Raw genomic sequence first — 15,429 nt, 5'->3', positions numbered from 1 at the left:
CCAAACCAGGAGTGCATTCAAAAAAGAGAAGTTGTATCTGTAGTGCCCTGCAAGGGGGCATTACCACCTTTTGCGCCCCTCCGCTATCTGCAATGGTTGATCCTGTGTCATCTTGTGTATTTATTGCCATGTCCTGCATAATGTGTATTCATATTTCCTTTCAAATGACTGTTTAAGTGTAATGTGCCTGGTTCACCAGCAGATGGCGGCAACAATGACAGTGTTAGTTTCCCTGGAGTGGATATTCCAGCCCTCCTTAGAGAGGGAGGTGTTAGTAAGAGTGAGTTGAGAGCAGCTCCTGCAAGGGGAAGGCTGTGTGCCAGCCAGCAGAGCACCCTCTGAAGAAAGATTCCCTGGACAAGATACAGATCAAGGTAAAGATAGAGTCAGACTACAGAAAGTTAAGGGCAGCAGAGGAGAAATGAAAAGTTCCTATTTAATCCAGCCAGCATAGCAGTGCTGAAAGAGTACAGATGTAGTAGAGCCGAATGTGTTTGCCTGACATTTTCGTGCCAAAACCTGCTGATGACCAAGATAAAGTTGGAAGATTGTTCCCTGATGAAATTTTATGCAATAAAAGCTGTGTTCAACGTTAATACAAGTCTGGACTCAAGTTATTTCACCCTTATCTTCATCACCTATCCATTGCACCACTGCGGACAACAACTCCTGGGGTTCCAGGATATCCAGGTAGGAGCAGAGTGACAAGTGCAAAAGTCCCACCTAAGGGACACTATAGGCAGCCCTTACACCACTCTGGCATTTCTGCACTGGGCTCCACCACTACCATCTACTTAGGGGGACCTAATCCCTTGTTACTAAAATGCAACTGGCGTCACAACAAACTTTTAACCCTCATAACATCTGTAAGGGACCCCCTGGTTGATGTAGCATCCAGTAGCACACTGCATATATATCCTTTATATTTTTTCTCTGTTTATGATCCACCCCTGATTTTGACTTCCAAAACTGCATCAGGAAACCTGACCTTGTGCCCGTACCCTTACTGTACTAATAATATACCCATTGATGCAGGTTACAGACATCCAATGCTACTTACAGTGCTCAGAGTAAATGATTCATTTTGTGTGTGAAGCTGATGAAAACTCTGTGTCCAGTTTGCCAGTAAATATGCCGTGTTAACAACTACAAGCTTTGTATTATTAGTTATGGAGTCCACAGACATGGTTTGAAAGGTATCTAGAAAAAGAACAGAGGTTTAATATTAACGTCTATTACAGTGATGCGCTCACCTATGTGTCATTGAGCATTTACATGCCATTGTGGACTGAAATCTGTAATGTATCATTCCACTTCCAAATAACATGGCCTTTATCTGAAGGATATTACCCCCATTGTGTACTAGATTTACATGTCAGAAGCCTTTAAGCACAGAGTGGGACATTCATTAAGCCCCTTTAAGCCAAAAAATAAAACAGTTGCAAAGTAGCCAATAGCAGGCCATGACAGGGACGAGCCTCCCTAGTGTCACCCGTGATGCTAAGGAGGCTCATCCCCGTCGTGGCCTGCTATTGGCTGCTCCCCCTGTAGCTGGATGTTCTGATCCGCCAGACGATGAGATGCAGCGGCGGTCACACAGGGAGCAGAAGCTACATGGGTGCTGGGGAATGGGATAAGTATCATCTATATGAGGGGCCCGGGCATTGGGGGGCATGTTTTAGGATACTTTCACACTAGCGTTATTCTTTTCCGGCATATAGTTCTGTCAAAAGGGCTCTATGCCAGAAAATAACTGCTCAGGCATATCCCAATGCATTCTGAATGGATAGAAATCCGTTCAGTTTGTATCAGTATGCCTTCCGTTCAGTCACCGTCAGGCGTTTTTGCCGGACATAATACCGCAACATTCTGCAGTATTATGTCCATCCAAAATGCCTGATCAGTCACCAGAATGACCATTAATTCCCATTGACTTGCATTAGTGCCGGATCCGGCATTGCAAAACAACTGAAGGACGGATCCGTCCTTCCGGGAAAACTGTGAAAAAGACTGCAAGACGATCCGTCCATCCGCATGACAAGCGGAGAGAAGGATCCGTTCTTGCAATGCAATTGTAGACGGATACGCACCCGGATCCATCTACAAATGCTGTCAGTTGTCACACTCATCGGCGGATCCGGCAGGCAGCTCCGACGACGGAACTGCCTGCCGGATCACACTAATGCTAGTGTGAAAGTACCCTTAAACATTGGATAACCCCTTTAAAACTGAAGTGTAAAACACAGATTTTAATAAATGTCCCCCAGGACTGTAGGCCCTTCCCTTTAGGGTACAGCTACATAGAATTTTTGGGAGGAGGTTTTAAGGCAGATTTGCCTGCAGGCCTGAAGCCTATGCGGTACTATTCCCAGCGCAGGCGGGCGCGATGACATCATCGCACGCGCCTGTGACGTGTGCCGCGCACCTGCCTATCCACGAGTGAGGAGTGGGGCTTAGTTGCAACCAGATTCCACTTTTAATTTTAGACAGCTCCTTTTGAGAATAAAAGGTGGAAACTGATTGCTATGAGCAACTAAGCCAGTTGTACTTTACACCAGTTTGATACATGACCCCAATATGAGAAATCTAACATGTCTTTGTAACAAACTCTGTAGAGACGAGATGCCGCTGAAAGAATTTGTCATGGCGTTCTGGGTCAAACGGAGGAGAAGAGGAGATGTCACTGGAAGTAAGAGGTATGTGGTGCTGTATTCTCCTATATGTAGAGTACTGTACTGTGACCTACATCTCATCTTCTCCTCCAAGTGTTTTGTTTTTTTATTATAAGGCTACTATCAACGTTTCTGTTTTTTCCCCATTCATTTTCAATGGGGACAAAACTGAACTGAACAGAACAGAATCCTCCAAAATGCATTCCGTTCCATTTAGTTACGTTCCCAGGTCGGAGAGCAAACCGCAGCATGTTGTATTTTGCTTTCCGTCCTGGGATGCGGAGCAAGACGAATCTGACACAATAGAAAACGGTTCAGTCTCTATTGACTTTCAATGGAGTTCATGACAGATCCATCTTATCTATGTTACAGATAAAACAACCGGATCTGTTTATAACGGATGCAGATGGTTGCATTATCAGTAACGGAAGTGTTTTTGCTGAACCCTGCTGGATCGAGCAAAAACGCTAGTGTGAAAGTAGCCTAATTTATGTATTTGAAATTTGGCAACTAAAAATGTAATTTGCCTCCTGGGTATTTTTGCAGTCCTATGTAACACTACAGATAACATAAGGTAAAAGGGTTCTCTGGGATTTACATATTGATATAGGGGATGTGGGCGGTGCAATATGTGGGTGTGGCTTGAGGGTGGGCGGGGACACAGGGACCCCATAATCTCCTATTGCCCGGGGGCCCCATGAGTTGTCAGTCCACCCCTGAAGGAATCGGAAATATAAATGAAGAATTTAAATTACTCTTTCCTGGTGGATCCACTTCTGGCTTTGGCTGAAAATCCAGTAGGCAGATCTACCTCAAAACCTCCTCCAAAAAACTGTGTTTTCCAGACCCTTGCAAGAAAGACTCTACATGATTTGTAAAATCAACTTAACTTTAAAAACCCGCAGCTAATTTGTGCACCCTTGCAGAAATCCGGTCCAAACTTTTTGGGCTACTTCACACTTCAGTTATTTGGTCAGTTATTTCCATCAGTTAGGCCTCATTCACACATACGTGGACCATGGTCTTTGAAAACCCGGCCTGTTGTCCTGCTAGGGTGGCCACTGGCTTCACCCTAGAAAGCCGGACCGGCCCAAACCACACCCACATTGCCCCAAACCACTCCCACAATGACCCAAATAAAGCCATGCCCCCGTGCCAGTGAAGCCATGCCCCCCACCATCGGCTGAAAAAAACACGGGGGAGGAGAGGGAAGAACTTTGTGAATGGAAGGTGAGCGGGGGCAGCCGGGCACTTCTCTTCCCCTCAGTCATCCACAGGGAGCCATATCTGCGGCTCTAGTGACTGACTGGGGGTGAGAGAAGCCTCGGTCAGTTGCTGCAGCTTACGCTCAGACAGCACAATGCTGCTGTCTGAGACGTGAGCTACTAAAAAGGAGGACATCCCTGTGACCGTCCAGGCACTGCGCCGGACGGAGGACAGGGAGCCTGAAAACCGGACTGTCCGGCCTAAAACCGGACGTCTGGCCACCCTATGTCCAGAGTACACTCATATAATCTATATGAGTGTACTACTGAACAGCGGCAGCACGAAGCGCACGGCATCATAGAAACCAATGACGCCGTGTGCTCCTGCACTCAGCAGGACGACAGGCTGGGTTTTCATGGACTGTGTTCCACGTATGTGTGAATGAGGCCTTATTGTGAGTCAAAACCAGTAGGGAAGCCTCCACAAAGATCAGGTGTAATGATTTGATTTGCACCTATTCTGTGTTCAGGGCCGGTGCAAGGATTTTTGCCGCCCTAGGCAAGATAAAAATTGCTGCCCCCCCTTTATCAGATGATCTGCCCATATCATGACATCACATATGTTCCACCCCTTTCTCAGCATTTAAATTAAAAGAACTGCTATGTTTACCTTAGGGTTAATCAAGCTTCTTGTAGCTGCCTCCCTGACAGCCGCTAGAGGTGCTTCCGCGATTCTCACTGTGAAAACATAGTTTTGAATGCGTGTGCATGCGCATTCGCAGCTGAGAGGAGGATCGGGAAAAAGAGTTCCCAGTGCCGGCGTGTCCCCCTTCAGCCCAGTGGGAGGGGGACACGAGGGTGTGCCCCACTCCTAACAACTATATAGTGCCAGGAAAATTAGTTTGTTTTCCTGGCACTATAGTGTCCTTTACCACCAGTACTGCACAGTGTCTGTTCTCTGTAGGAACAGGCTATAGACACCAGTACCTCTACATTAAACTGTACTGGTTCTGGGACTATAGTGTCCTTTTAGGCTCCATTCATACGTCCGCAATTTCGTTCTGCATTTTGAGAAACGGAATTGCGGACCCATTCATTCCTATGGGGCAGCAGGACGTGCTGCCCGGACACGGAATTGCGGATCCGCACTTCCGAGTCTGCACTTCCGTCCTGCAAAAAAATAGAACATGTCCTATTCTTGTCCGCAATTGCGGACAAGAACAGGCATATTCTATTAGTGCCGGCAATGTGCGGTCCGCAAAATGCGGAACGCACATTGCCGCTTTCCGTGTTTTGTGGATCCGCGGCTCCGTGAATGGAGCCTTAATGTGAGGTAAATTAGTTTCCAATGTAGTCTTAATAACTAAACAATTACATATTAAACATATTGCATTGTCTACTTACCACCAGGACAATAAGATGATCTGGTCTCTGGCTGCAGTCTGGCTCTGGGGACTCCCTTGTCACTCCCCCCCCCCCTTGTCACTCTCTTCTCCCCCCCCCTCCCTCCTTTGTCACTCCCCCCCCCTCCCTCCCTCGTCACTCTCCTCCCCCCCTCCCTCCTTTGTCACTCTCCCCCCCCTCCCTCCCTCGTCACTCTCCCCCCCCCCTCCCTCCCTTGTCACTCTCACCCCCTCCCTCCCTTGTCACTCTCTTCTCCCCCCCTTGTCACTCTCTCTCCCCCTTGTCACTCTCTTCTCCCCCCCTTGTCACTCTCTTCTCCCCCCCCTTGTCACTCTCTTCTCCCCCACTTGTCACTCTCTTCTCCCCCCCTTGTCACTCTCTTCTCCCCCCTTGTCACTCTCTTCTCCCCCCCTTGTCACTCTCTTCTCCCCCCCTTGTCACTCTCTCCTTCCCCCCTTGTCACTCTCTTCTCCCCCCCTCCCTTGTCACTCTCTTCTCCCCCCCTCCCTTGTCACTCTCTTCTCCCCCCCCTCCCTTGTCACTCTTATTTCCTCCCCCCTCCCTTGTCACTCTTATTTCCTCCCCCCCTCCCTTGTCACTCTCATTCCCCCCCTTGTCACTCTCATTCCATCCCCCCCCCCCCTGGCCCCACCTCTAGTGTAGCATGGACGAGCTCTGTTCGCTCCGCGGTACAGGAGCATTTGTTTCCTGTACCCGGCCGGACTGAAAGGAAGTGCACACTAAGTGAGCACTTCCTGTCAGTAGGGCCGGTACAGGAAATAAAAGCTCCTGTACCACGGACTGAACAGAGCTCGTCCATGCTACACTAGAGGTGGGGCCGGGGGGGGGGGGGGGGAATGGAATGAGAGTGACAAGGGGGGGGGGGGGAATGAGAGTGACAAGGGAGGGGGGGGAGGAAATAAGAGTGACAAGGGAGGGGGAGAAGAGAGTGACAAGGGAGGGGGTGAGACGAGAGTGACAAGGGAGGGGGGGAGAAGAGAGTGACAAGGGAGGGAGGGGGGGAGGAGAGTGTGACAAGGGAGGGAGGGGGGAGAAGAGAGTGACGGGGGAGAAGAAAGTGACAAGGGGGGAGAAGAAAGTGACAAGGGGGGAGAAGAGAGTGACAAGTGGGGGGAGAAGAGAGTGACAAGTGGGGGGAGAAGAGAGTGACAAGAAAGAGGGGGAGAAGAGAGTGACAAGTGGGGGGAGAAGAGAGTGACAAGGGAGGGAGGGAGGAGAAGAGAGTGACAAGGTAGTCGGGGGGGGGGGGGGGAGAAGAGAGTGACAAGTGGGGGGGGGGGGGAGAGAGTGACAAGGGAGTCCCCAGAGCCAGACCAAGAGCCAGAGACCAGATAATCTTATTGTCCTGGTGGTAAGTAGACAATGCAATATGTTTATTATGTAATTGTTTAGTTATTAAGAATACATTGGAAACTGGATCAGGGATCAGTGAGGAACGGCGTGATGACGTGAATACGTCGCGTCTCGTTCTCCCCCTCCACCGGCCTCCTCCTCCCAGGCTCTCGCGTCTATCCGAAAACAGCTGATGCTGAATAGCTGATGGATAGTGCTGTGACCCGGCGCTATCTCCTCTCTCTGCTGTAGGCTTTTACCTCCTGCCCTCTGGGTCCGGCTGCCTGGTGAGCTGCTTTTCATCGCTTGTCAGCCGTTGTGCGGTGGGATCCTCCGCTTCTATCCCTGCTGTTTGCTCTGCTCTGCACTGTCATCGGACCGTCTGGCTCTGCTCTGGAGGCGGGCTTCAGCTGATTGATTGCCCGGATTGTGTGCTGCTGGGTCGTCTCTCCACCTGCTGCTTGCTTCTTGCGGACTGGTTGTTACTTGGCTCCCACTTTGTTGGTGCCTTCTACTTTGAACTGTTGCCATCCCTCTCGTCTGCCCTCGATATTTGGAAATCAGCTGCGGAGTGCCCTACGAGTAGGACTTCCTCTCCGGACACGTGAGAAAAAAAAAAAATATATATATATAGCCTATTTTTGCCTCTTCTAAGTTTTTCTGAGCCTTTCCATCCCTGGTGTGCAGGATTTTTTCATTTTTTTTTTTTTTTTTTTTTTTCTTCCTCCCTCAGATTGCCACACGGAGGACATAGTCCCCCTCTTTTTGACTGGAGGTGTTTTGTTTTTTTTCTCTTTGCTTACCCGCTCTCTCCTTCCTTTTCTCGTCCCCGGTGAGGGGGGGGAGTGTAAGGGGGGGAGGAAGGGAATAAGGGAGGGAAGAGGTAGGGGCGAAAGGATAAAAAGGGGGGGGGGAAGAAGAAAAGGAATAAATAAATGAATAAATAAAAGGATAAGAAAAGAGAAAGAGAAGATAGAGAAAAAGGCCGAAGAGGATAAGAAGGCGAAAGAAAAGGGGGAGAGGCAATAAAGAAAAGGAATAAGGAGAGAGAGAAAAAAAAAGAAAAAGAAAAGGAGAGAAAAAGAGGACAAGGATAAAGGGGGAAGAAAGAGAGGGAAAAAAAAGGAGAGAGGGGGAAAAAAAAAAAAAAAAAAAGAGAATAAACTTTCTTCTTATGAAAGAATGGCCCCAAAGCGACGTTCAGTTGATTCCTCTGTAATCAAGGTGGGGTCTAAAACTCCAGAAAACAGAATTGACAAATTCCTGAAATCACCTCTCCCATTCGAAAAGAACTTAGTAAAAACGAATCCCTCTGCTAATCTGAGAAAATTCGCCTAAAATTCCTCAAAAAGTTGATCAGTCTGAGGACGGATTAGAGGATGCAGATCAGGAGACGGGGGAGGAAGGCCTCCTTGCACAAACACAAATCGAATACGATCCATCTCTTTTGGACAAAATCCTTGGCGCCGTGGAAAATAACGGCAGCTTAGTACAAGGGATGTCCGCTCAATTGGGGTCAATGCAGATCGATATATCCTTAATAAGAGATGACCTAGCAAAGATCCGTGATCGAGTTTTGCATATGGAAAAAACAGTTGCCTCTCTGCAAACTGACATGGACATGCTAAAATCTAAAACTATGCTTCTCGCCTCAGAAAATCAAGTACTTCAAAATAAGTTAGAGGACCTTGAAAATAGGTCAAGGCGAAATAATGTTCGAATAATTGGCTTCCCAGAAGGAGTGGAGGGTCGACACTTAGAGGAACAACTTAAAGACGCGGTTCTGCATAGCCTAGGTAGCGATAACTTCTCATCGGGACTTCAAATTGAAAGAGCTCATCGAATCCCAGGAGGGAAACCTATTCCAGGGAGGCCCCCGCGTGCAATTATAATGAAACTATTATTGTCCTCAGACAGAGATATGATACTGAGAAGAGCAAGAGAATTGACACCCATTGAATATCAGGGCACAAGGCTGCTCTTCTTTCCTGATTTTGCTCGGCAAACTCAGGAAAAGAGAAGAAATTTTACAGAGATAAAGAAACGCCTGGCATCCAAGGAGATTAAATATTCTCTACAGTACCCAGCGAAACTGAGAGTGATTCACAATGGGACTCCCCTTTTCTTTGAGACACCGCAACAAGTGCTAGAGTGGATGGATCAAAAGGGCATCTGACATTGTGTACTTTCATTACCGGAGGGTTGGGAGGGGGGTGGGGCTAGAATGGGGGAGAACGGCCGGAGGTTAGAGGTTCGCTGAATAGACCGGGCGAATCAACGGAGAAGGGGGGGGGGAGGGGGGGGATGATTACCCACTTTGCAGGCAGGTTTTTTTTTTTTTTTTTTTTTTTTTCTTTTTCTTGTAATTGATGTCTATTAGAATGGTATCCTGGAATGTCAGAGGGCTGGGGGAAAAAGTAAAAAGACAGGCGATTATGGATGCAGTAAAAAGATATCTCCCAGCAATCATCTGCATAGTAGAAACCCATTTAACTAAAGAAACCGTGTCCCGTTTGACAACGGGATGGTATTCTCAATCTTATCATTCTACTTTCAGCAGTTCTGCCAGGGGGGTTTCAGTTCTTATCCATAATTCGATAGATTTCACCCTTATAAAATCCCATATAGATGATCAGGGTAGATTCATCTTCCTTCATGGCGAGCTGTCTGGATGCAGCTATATCCTCGCTTTTTTTTATATACCCCCGCCATTTTCAATGTATCCACTGACCCAGTTGATGCTCTTTTCTGAAAGGAGACCAGAATCTCGGCTGATCTTGATGGGAGACTTTAATGCGGTCATGGACCCCAACAGAGATAGATTCTCATCAGATACAGAAAGGCGGAGGAATTCTTGTAACTCCCCGCTGTCTCAGTTTTGTTTGGAAGTAGGGCTGGTGGATATATGGGAACATCTTGGCGGAGGAAAGAGAGTGTATTCCTGTGTCAGCAGGGGCGGTAGAGCAATGTCTAGGATTGATTTAGCATTTACTAATGAGTGTAACTTGAGTAATATCCGCAAGATGCGATATGGAGTAAGAACAATCTCAGACCACTCGCCCGTTTTGATTGAGGTTTGCACTGGGGAGAACAAGGATATTAGGGGGCTGGGATTTAAGCTGAATCCATATTGGCTCACTATTATGGAAAATCATCAAGTTATTAAACTGCTGATTTCTTCCTTTTGGGAGGTGAATCTACCCTCGGCAAACATCAATATGGTATGGGATGCCTTGAAAGCATACTTGAGGGGGACCTTTATAAGTGAGATTGCTGCACTAAAGAGAACATTTAAAAGGAAGGAGGAGGAATTGGCTAAGACTGCAGCATCTACAACTGAGCGATTCACCAGGCAACCCACTGAGCACAACAGGGAAGAGATGCAGAAGGCCAGCTGCCTCCTGGAGAGTTGTGTAACAGAGAAGGCAAACCATAGGGTATTTTTTAAGGGGCTAAATTATTTTTCCGAGTCTGGACGACCGGGTAAGCTTCTAGCTAGAATAATCTCACAACAAGATAAGAAAAATCAATCTATTACCTTGATCCGGAATACAGAGGGGGAAACTATAACAGATTCAGAAGGAATCAGGAATACTTTTCTGTATTACTTTGCTCAGATATATAAACCCTCCTCTGGCTTGACATCTGAACTGGCGATGCGGTTCTTGGAGAAAATTCCACTCTGCACCTTAAATGAAGTTCAAATAAAATATCTGGAAGAGGAATTGTCTCTCTCAGAGCTGCAGGAGGCCCTTGAGTCTATTTCGGGGAACTCATCGCCAGGCTTGGATGGCCTGCCATACGAGGTTTACCGTAAGTACAGGGATGTGATTCTTCCTCAGCTGCTCGAGGTTTTTTCCCAAGCAACACAGGGAGGGGGACTACCAAACTCCATGATGGAGGCTCTCATTGTCTTAATCTTAAAAAAGGATAAGGACCCGGCAGAATTGAGCTCTTATAGACCAATCTCCTTATTAAACACGGATGCTAAGATACTATCCAAAGCTCTGGCTAGAAGGCTGTCGCGGGTCATATCCACCATTATCCACCCAGATCCAAAATGGCTTTATGCCAAAAAGGGGTACTCAGCATAACTTGCATAGATTATTTACGAATATTCAGTCCCCGGGAGGTGGTACCCGCTCCATCCTGTCGTTGGACGCTACCAAAGCCTTCGACAGGGTGGAGTGGACTTTCCTCTGGGAGGTTATGAAGAAAATGCGTTTTGGACCAAAATTTATGGCAATGATTCAGCTGTTATACAATTCCCCAGTTGCTAGGATCAGGATTAATGGGACAGTGACAGAGAGTTTCATCCTGGGAAGAGGTACCCGTCAAGGCTGTCCCCTCTCCCCCCTGCTATTTAATATTTATATCGAACCTTTAGCAACTAGTATAAGGCAGGACTCAAAGGTGGCCGGCTTCGGTATAAATGGGGAGTATGACCGTGTTTCACTCTATGCAGATGACATCCTGGTTTTTATGCATCAAACAGACACTACTCTCCCTCGTATAATGGAGCTGGTTGGTCTCTTCTCTGATCCATCCGGTTTGGAGATCAATTGGGATAAGACCGTCCTCCTTCCTATAGACGAGTTGCGTGGCGAATGGGATAATCAGTTGACGATCTCTGAGTCAATAAAATACCTGGGGATAACAGTTTCTGCCAAACCGCATGAATATCTACAATTAAATCTGATTCCGTTGTTGATGAAGGTGAGGGCTAAAATTAAGGTATGGCAAAAAATCCTGCTCTCTAGAGCGGACAGAATCTCATTAATAAAAATGGTAGTACTGCCCCAGGTTCTTTATATTCTGCGCAACTCGCCTGTATGGATTGCAGATAATTACTTTAGATTGATAGACCGGATGCTCAATGATTTAATATGGGGGAGGAAGCGTGTGAGACTAAAGGCACTCTACTTTTCTATGCCCTATGAGCGGGGAGGTCTCAACCTCCCCTATTTTAGGGGTTACTTTATGGCCTCCCAATTATGTCTTTTTAATGACTGGGAAAATAGCCCTTTCTGCAGTAGAGTGGTGAAAGACTCAGGATTCTCGGACTTCTTACTGTATTGGAGTCTGATTATCTAGTAAACACACTGAGTGGGTACACACTGTTCTGCAGAATGGCTATGAGGACTTGGATGGCCATAAGGAGATGGTGTGGAGTTAAGGCGTCACTTATTTGTACCCCATTGTGGCACAACTCTAAGCTCCTTAAATTAAATGACTTAAATTGCTGCCAGTATTGGAGGAATAAAAATGTTCAGTATCTACACCAAGTGGTTAGTGAGGGACAAATATTGCCCCTCATGGAACTAAAACAAAGGGCAAACTTAGGTGAGGTGGTTTGGTTTCCATATTTTCAACTAAGGTCAGCACTATCTTGTACGTCGGATAGCCAATTTTTTATTGATACCCCTTTATTTCTACACGATTTAATTTGCAAAAAAACTGTCCACGAGAATTAAAATATCACACTGCTATAAACACTTAATGAATATTTTTTTTCGGATGTTCTCTCTCCAGGACAGAGAGCCTGGTCTTCCTTACTTTCAGAGGTGGGTTCTCCAAGTTGGGAGAACATGGGGGATAGTTTAAAGTTGGTTTCACACAATTTTAATCACATTGTTGTACAATTTAATATTTTGCACAAAATTTATGTGACACCCATATGGCTATACAAAAGAGGCCTTAGGGCCTCTTCCGATTGCCCACGCTGTGGCGATCCCCGGGGCAGATCATTTACACCTGTTCTGGGACTGCCCCACGGTGAGCAGATACTGGAGTCTGGTCCAAAACAATCTGGCTCACAAACTCAACATCTCTATCCCTTTGTCACCCAGGATATGGGTCCTGGGAGACTTATCGGAGCTTAATTGCCAGCCTATAAAACGCCAACTGCTGATAAAGGTTATGTTTTTGGCTAGGCTCCTGATCACTAGATTATGGTTTTCCCCTTCTGCTCCAGAGTACAACAACTGGTTGGGCCTGGTCAAGAAAGTGAAAACTTATGAAAAGATTCTGTACAAACAAAGAGGATCTTACTTGAAGTGGAAAAAACTCTGGAAAGATTGGAACAGGGTTAATTAATCAGAACCTTTTTCCCCCCTAGGCTCTCTATGAAGGATTTTTTTTTTTTTTTTTTTTTTTTTTCTCTTCCTGCAAAGTGGGGTTGGGTGGGGGGTTGGTGAAGTGAAATTAATGTCACTCAATAGAACTGACGGGTTTATGAATTTTATAATATTGCAAAGTAATATGGATATAAAGTTTTGTATTACAACAATAAAGTATTTTGAAAAAAAAAAAAAAAAAAAAAAAAAAAAAGAATACATTGGAAACTAATTTACCTCACATTAAGGCTCCATTCACACGTCCGCAACGTGTTTTGCGGATACACGGAGCCGCGGATCCGCAAAACATGGAAAGCGGCAATGTGCGTTCTGCATTTTGCGGACCGCACATTGCCGGCACTAATAGAATATGCCTGTTCTTGTCCACAATTGTGGACAAGAAAAGGACATGTTCTATTTTTTTGCGGAACGGAAGTGGGGACCCGAAAGTGCGGATCCGCAATTCCGTGTCCGGGCAGCACGTCGTGCTGCCCCATAGGAGTGAATGGGTCCGCAATTCCGTTCCTCAAAATACAAAACGAAATTGCGGACGTGTGAATGGAGCCTAAAAGGACACTATAGTCCCAGAACCAGTACAGTTTAATGTAGAGGTACTGGTGTCTATAGCCTGTTCCTGCAGAGAATAGACACTGTGCAGTACTGGTGGTAAAGGACACTATACTGCCAGGAAAACAAACTCATTTTCCTGGCACTATATAGTTGTTAGGAGTGGGGCACACCCTCGTGTCCCCCTCCCACTGGGCTGAAGGGGTTAAAACCCCTTCAGCCACTTACCTTTCTCCAGAGCCGGCACTGGGAACTCTTCTCCTCGATCCTCCTCTCAGCTGCGAATGCGAATGCGCATGCGCACGCATTCAAAAGTATGTTCCGCGTCTTCCCACTGTAATTTTCACTGTGAGAATTGCGGAAGCACCTCTAGCGGCTGTCAGGGAGGCAGCTACAAGAAGCTTGATTAACCCTAAGGGAAACATAGCAGTTCTTTTAATTTAAATGCTGAGAAAGGGGGGGAACATATGTGATGTCATGATATGGGCAGATCATCTGATAAAGGGGGGGGGGGGCAATTTTTATCTTGCCTAGGGCGGCAAAAATCCTTGCAGAGGCCCTGCTCGGCCACGCTACATTAGAGGCGCTTCCCTCCTGTCAGTCCCTCTCTTCAGGCTGCGCTCAGGCGGTGCACAATCATAGATGCACCAGCCCTGGCAGTGCGGCAGCCGCCCGGTGCGGGGGAGGGCCCGCCGCCGTACTTGCGCCAAGGCCTTTTTTTCTTAAACCACACGGGGCTGGCGCCCCCTGCTATATTGTGCCCTAGGCGGCTGCCTAGGTTGCCTTACAGGTGGTGCCGGCCCTGTCTGTGATTTTGACCCGCACCTGGTCTGGGCTCACAATAACTGTGCGTGTGAACTCAGCCTTAATCCTCATGCACACGGCCATTGAATGGACAACATCCTTGCAGATTCCACAGACGGATCCAGACCTATTCAACTTGAATGGGTCCGTAATCCGTCCGCACCGCAAAAAAGTAATGCATGCACTACTTTCTTGCGGTGCGGAGACACAGAGAGAAACCCCACGGAAGCACTCCGTAGTGCTTCCATGGAGTTATGTGCGGTACGTTCCGCACTGCACCTTCCGGATTGCGGACCCATTCAAGTGAATGGGTCTGCATCCTTGATGCGGTGTGCATGCGGCTGTGGACTGTATATTGTGGACCAGCTGTTTGCAGTCCGGGCAACGTGCATGAAGCCTAACTGTGAGAAGTTGTCATCATGCCCAGAGCCTTACCACAACTCCCTACAGGAGCATACTGAGGGCTATTTACTAATTGTGCCTCGTCACTTTTGGGCATAAAAAAGTTGCAACATGTATTTTTAGGGGTAGGGGGACTATTGATACTGTTACAGGAAGATCCCAGCTGTATGCTACAACTGGCAGTTGCAGTGCAATTCTAAAACAATTGTGAATCGATAAGGCCAAGTTCACAATTAATTTATTTGGTCAGTTATTTCCATCAGTTATTGTGAGCCAAAACCAGGTGTGGGTTAAAAACACAAAACAGATGCAAATATTTCCTTTAGAGCTCATGCACACGATCATAGGCTGTTTTGCGATCTGCAAATTGCGGATCCGCACATAAACGTTGCCTGTTTTGATTTAAAAAAATTTGCAGGTCGGATGCAGACAAAAAATACATTTGTGTGCATGAGCCCTTATACCTCATCTATGAGTAGGCTTCACTACTAGTTTTAGCTCACAATAACTGATGATAATAACTGACTAAAATCTAAAAAAACTGGTGTGAACTATAATCTGTGTTTCTGTGTAGAAGATCTTAAAGGGGTTCTCCGGGAATTAAGAAAATGAAAAAACGTAAATAATACTTTATTACAAATATATTCCCAAATACCTTTCATTAGTTATAATGGCTTGTTTTGTCTGGGGAGCAATCATTAGAAGAAACAAAATGGCCGCTGTCCTATTACTACAGCAAAAACCTGTCCTAATAACACAGCAGGACAAGTTACTTCACAACACTGAGCTAAAGAGCTGCTTCATCCTCCTCTCTGATCTACTTGCCAGGGGTTATGATCCCTTATACAGTTTAATATGAGCTTCAGCTGAATCTCTGTAGGAATGAAGTTCATGAGGCGACATGAA

General features: G+C 46.6%; 1 protein-coding gene across 1 annotated transcript in view; it reads right to left on the bottom strand.

Moving 5' to 3' along the window:
• The window catches only part of LOC122937870 (ovalbumin-related protein Y-like), a 172,237-nt gene that overhangs the window by 69,752 nt on the left and 87,056 nt on the right, over positions 1-15,429 (bottom strand). Inside the window, exon 5 of the mRNA XM_044293020.1 lies at positions 1,061-1,200. Within this exon, the coding sequence (XP_044148955.1) occupies positions 1,061-1,200 (140 nt within the window). The remainder of the gene's footprint in view (positions 1-1,060; positions 1,201-15,429) is intronic.

The sequence above is a fragment of the Bufo gargarizans genome, chromosome 5 (assembly GCF_014858855.1).
Source record: "Bufo gargarizans isolate SCDJY-AF-19 chromosome 5, ASM1485885v1, whole genome shotgun sequence".
NCBI classification, from domain to species: domain Eukaryota; kingdom Metazoa; phylum Chordata; class Amphibia; order Anura; family Bufonidae; genus Bufo; species Bufo gargarizans.
The sequence above is the reverse complement of the archived record's forward strand: the minus strand, read 5'-3'. Positions and strand labels throughout refer to the sequence as shown.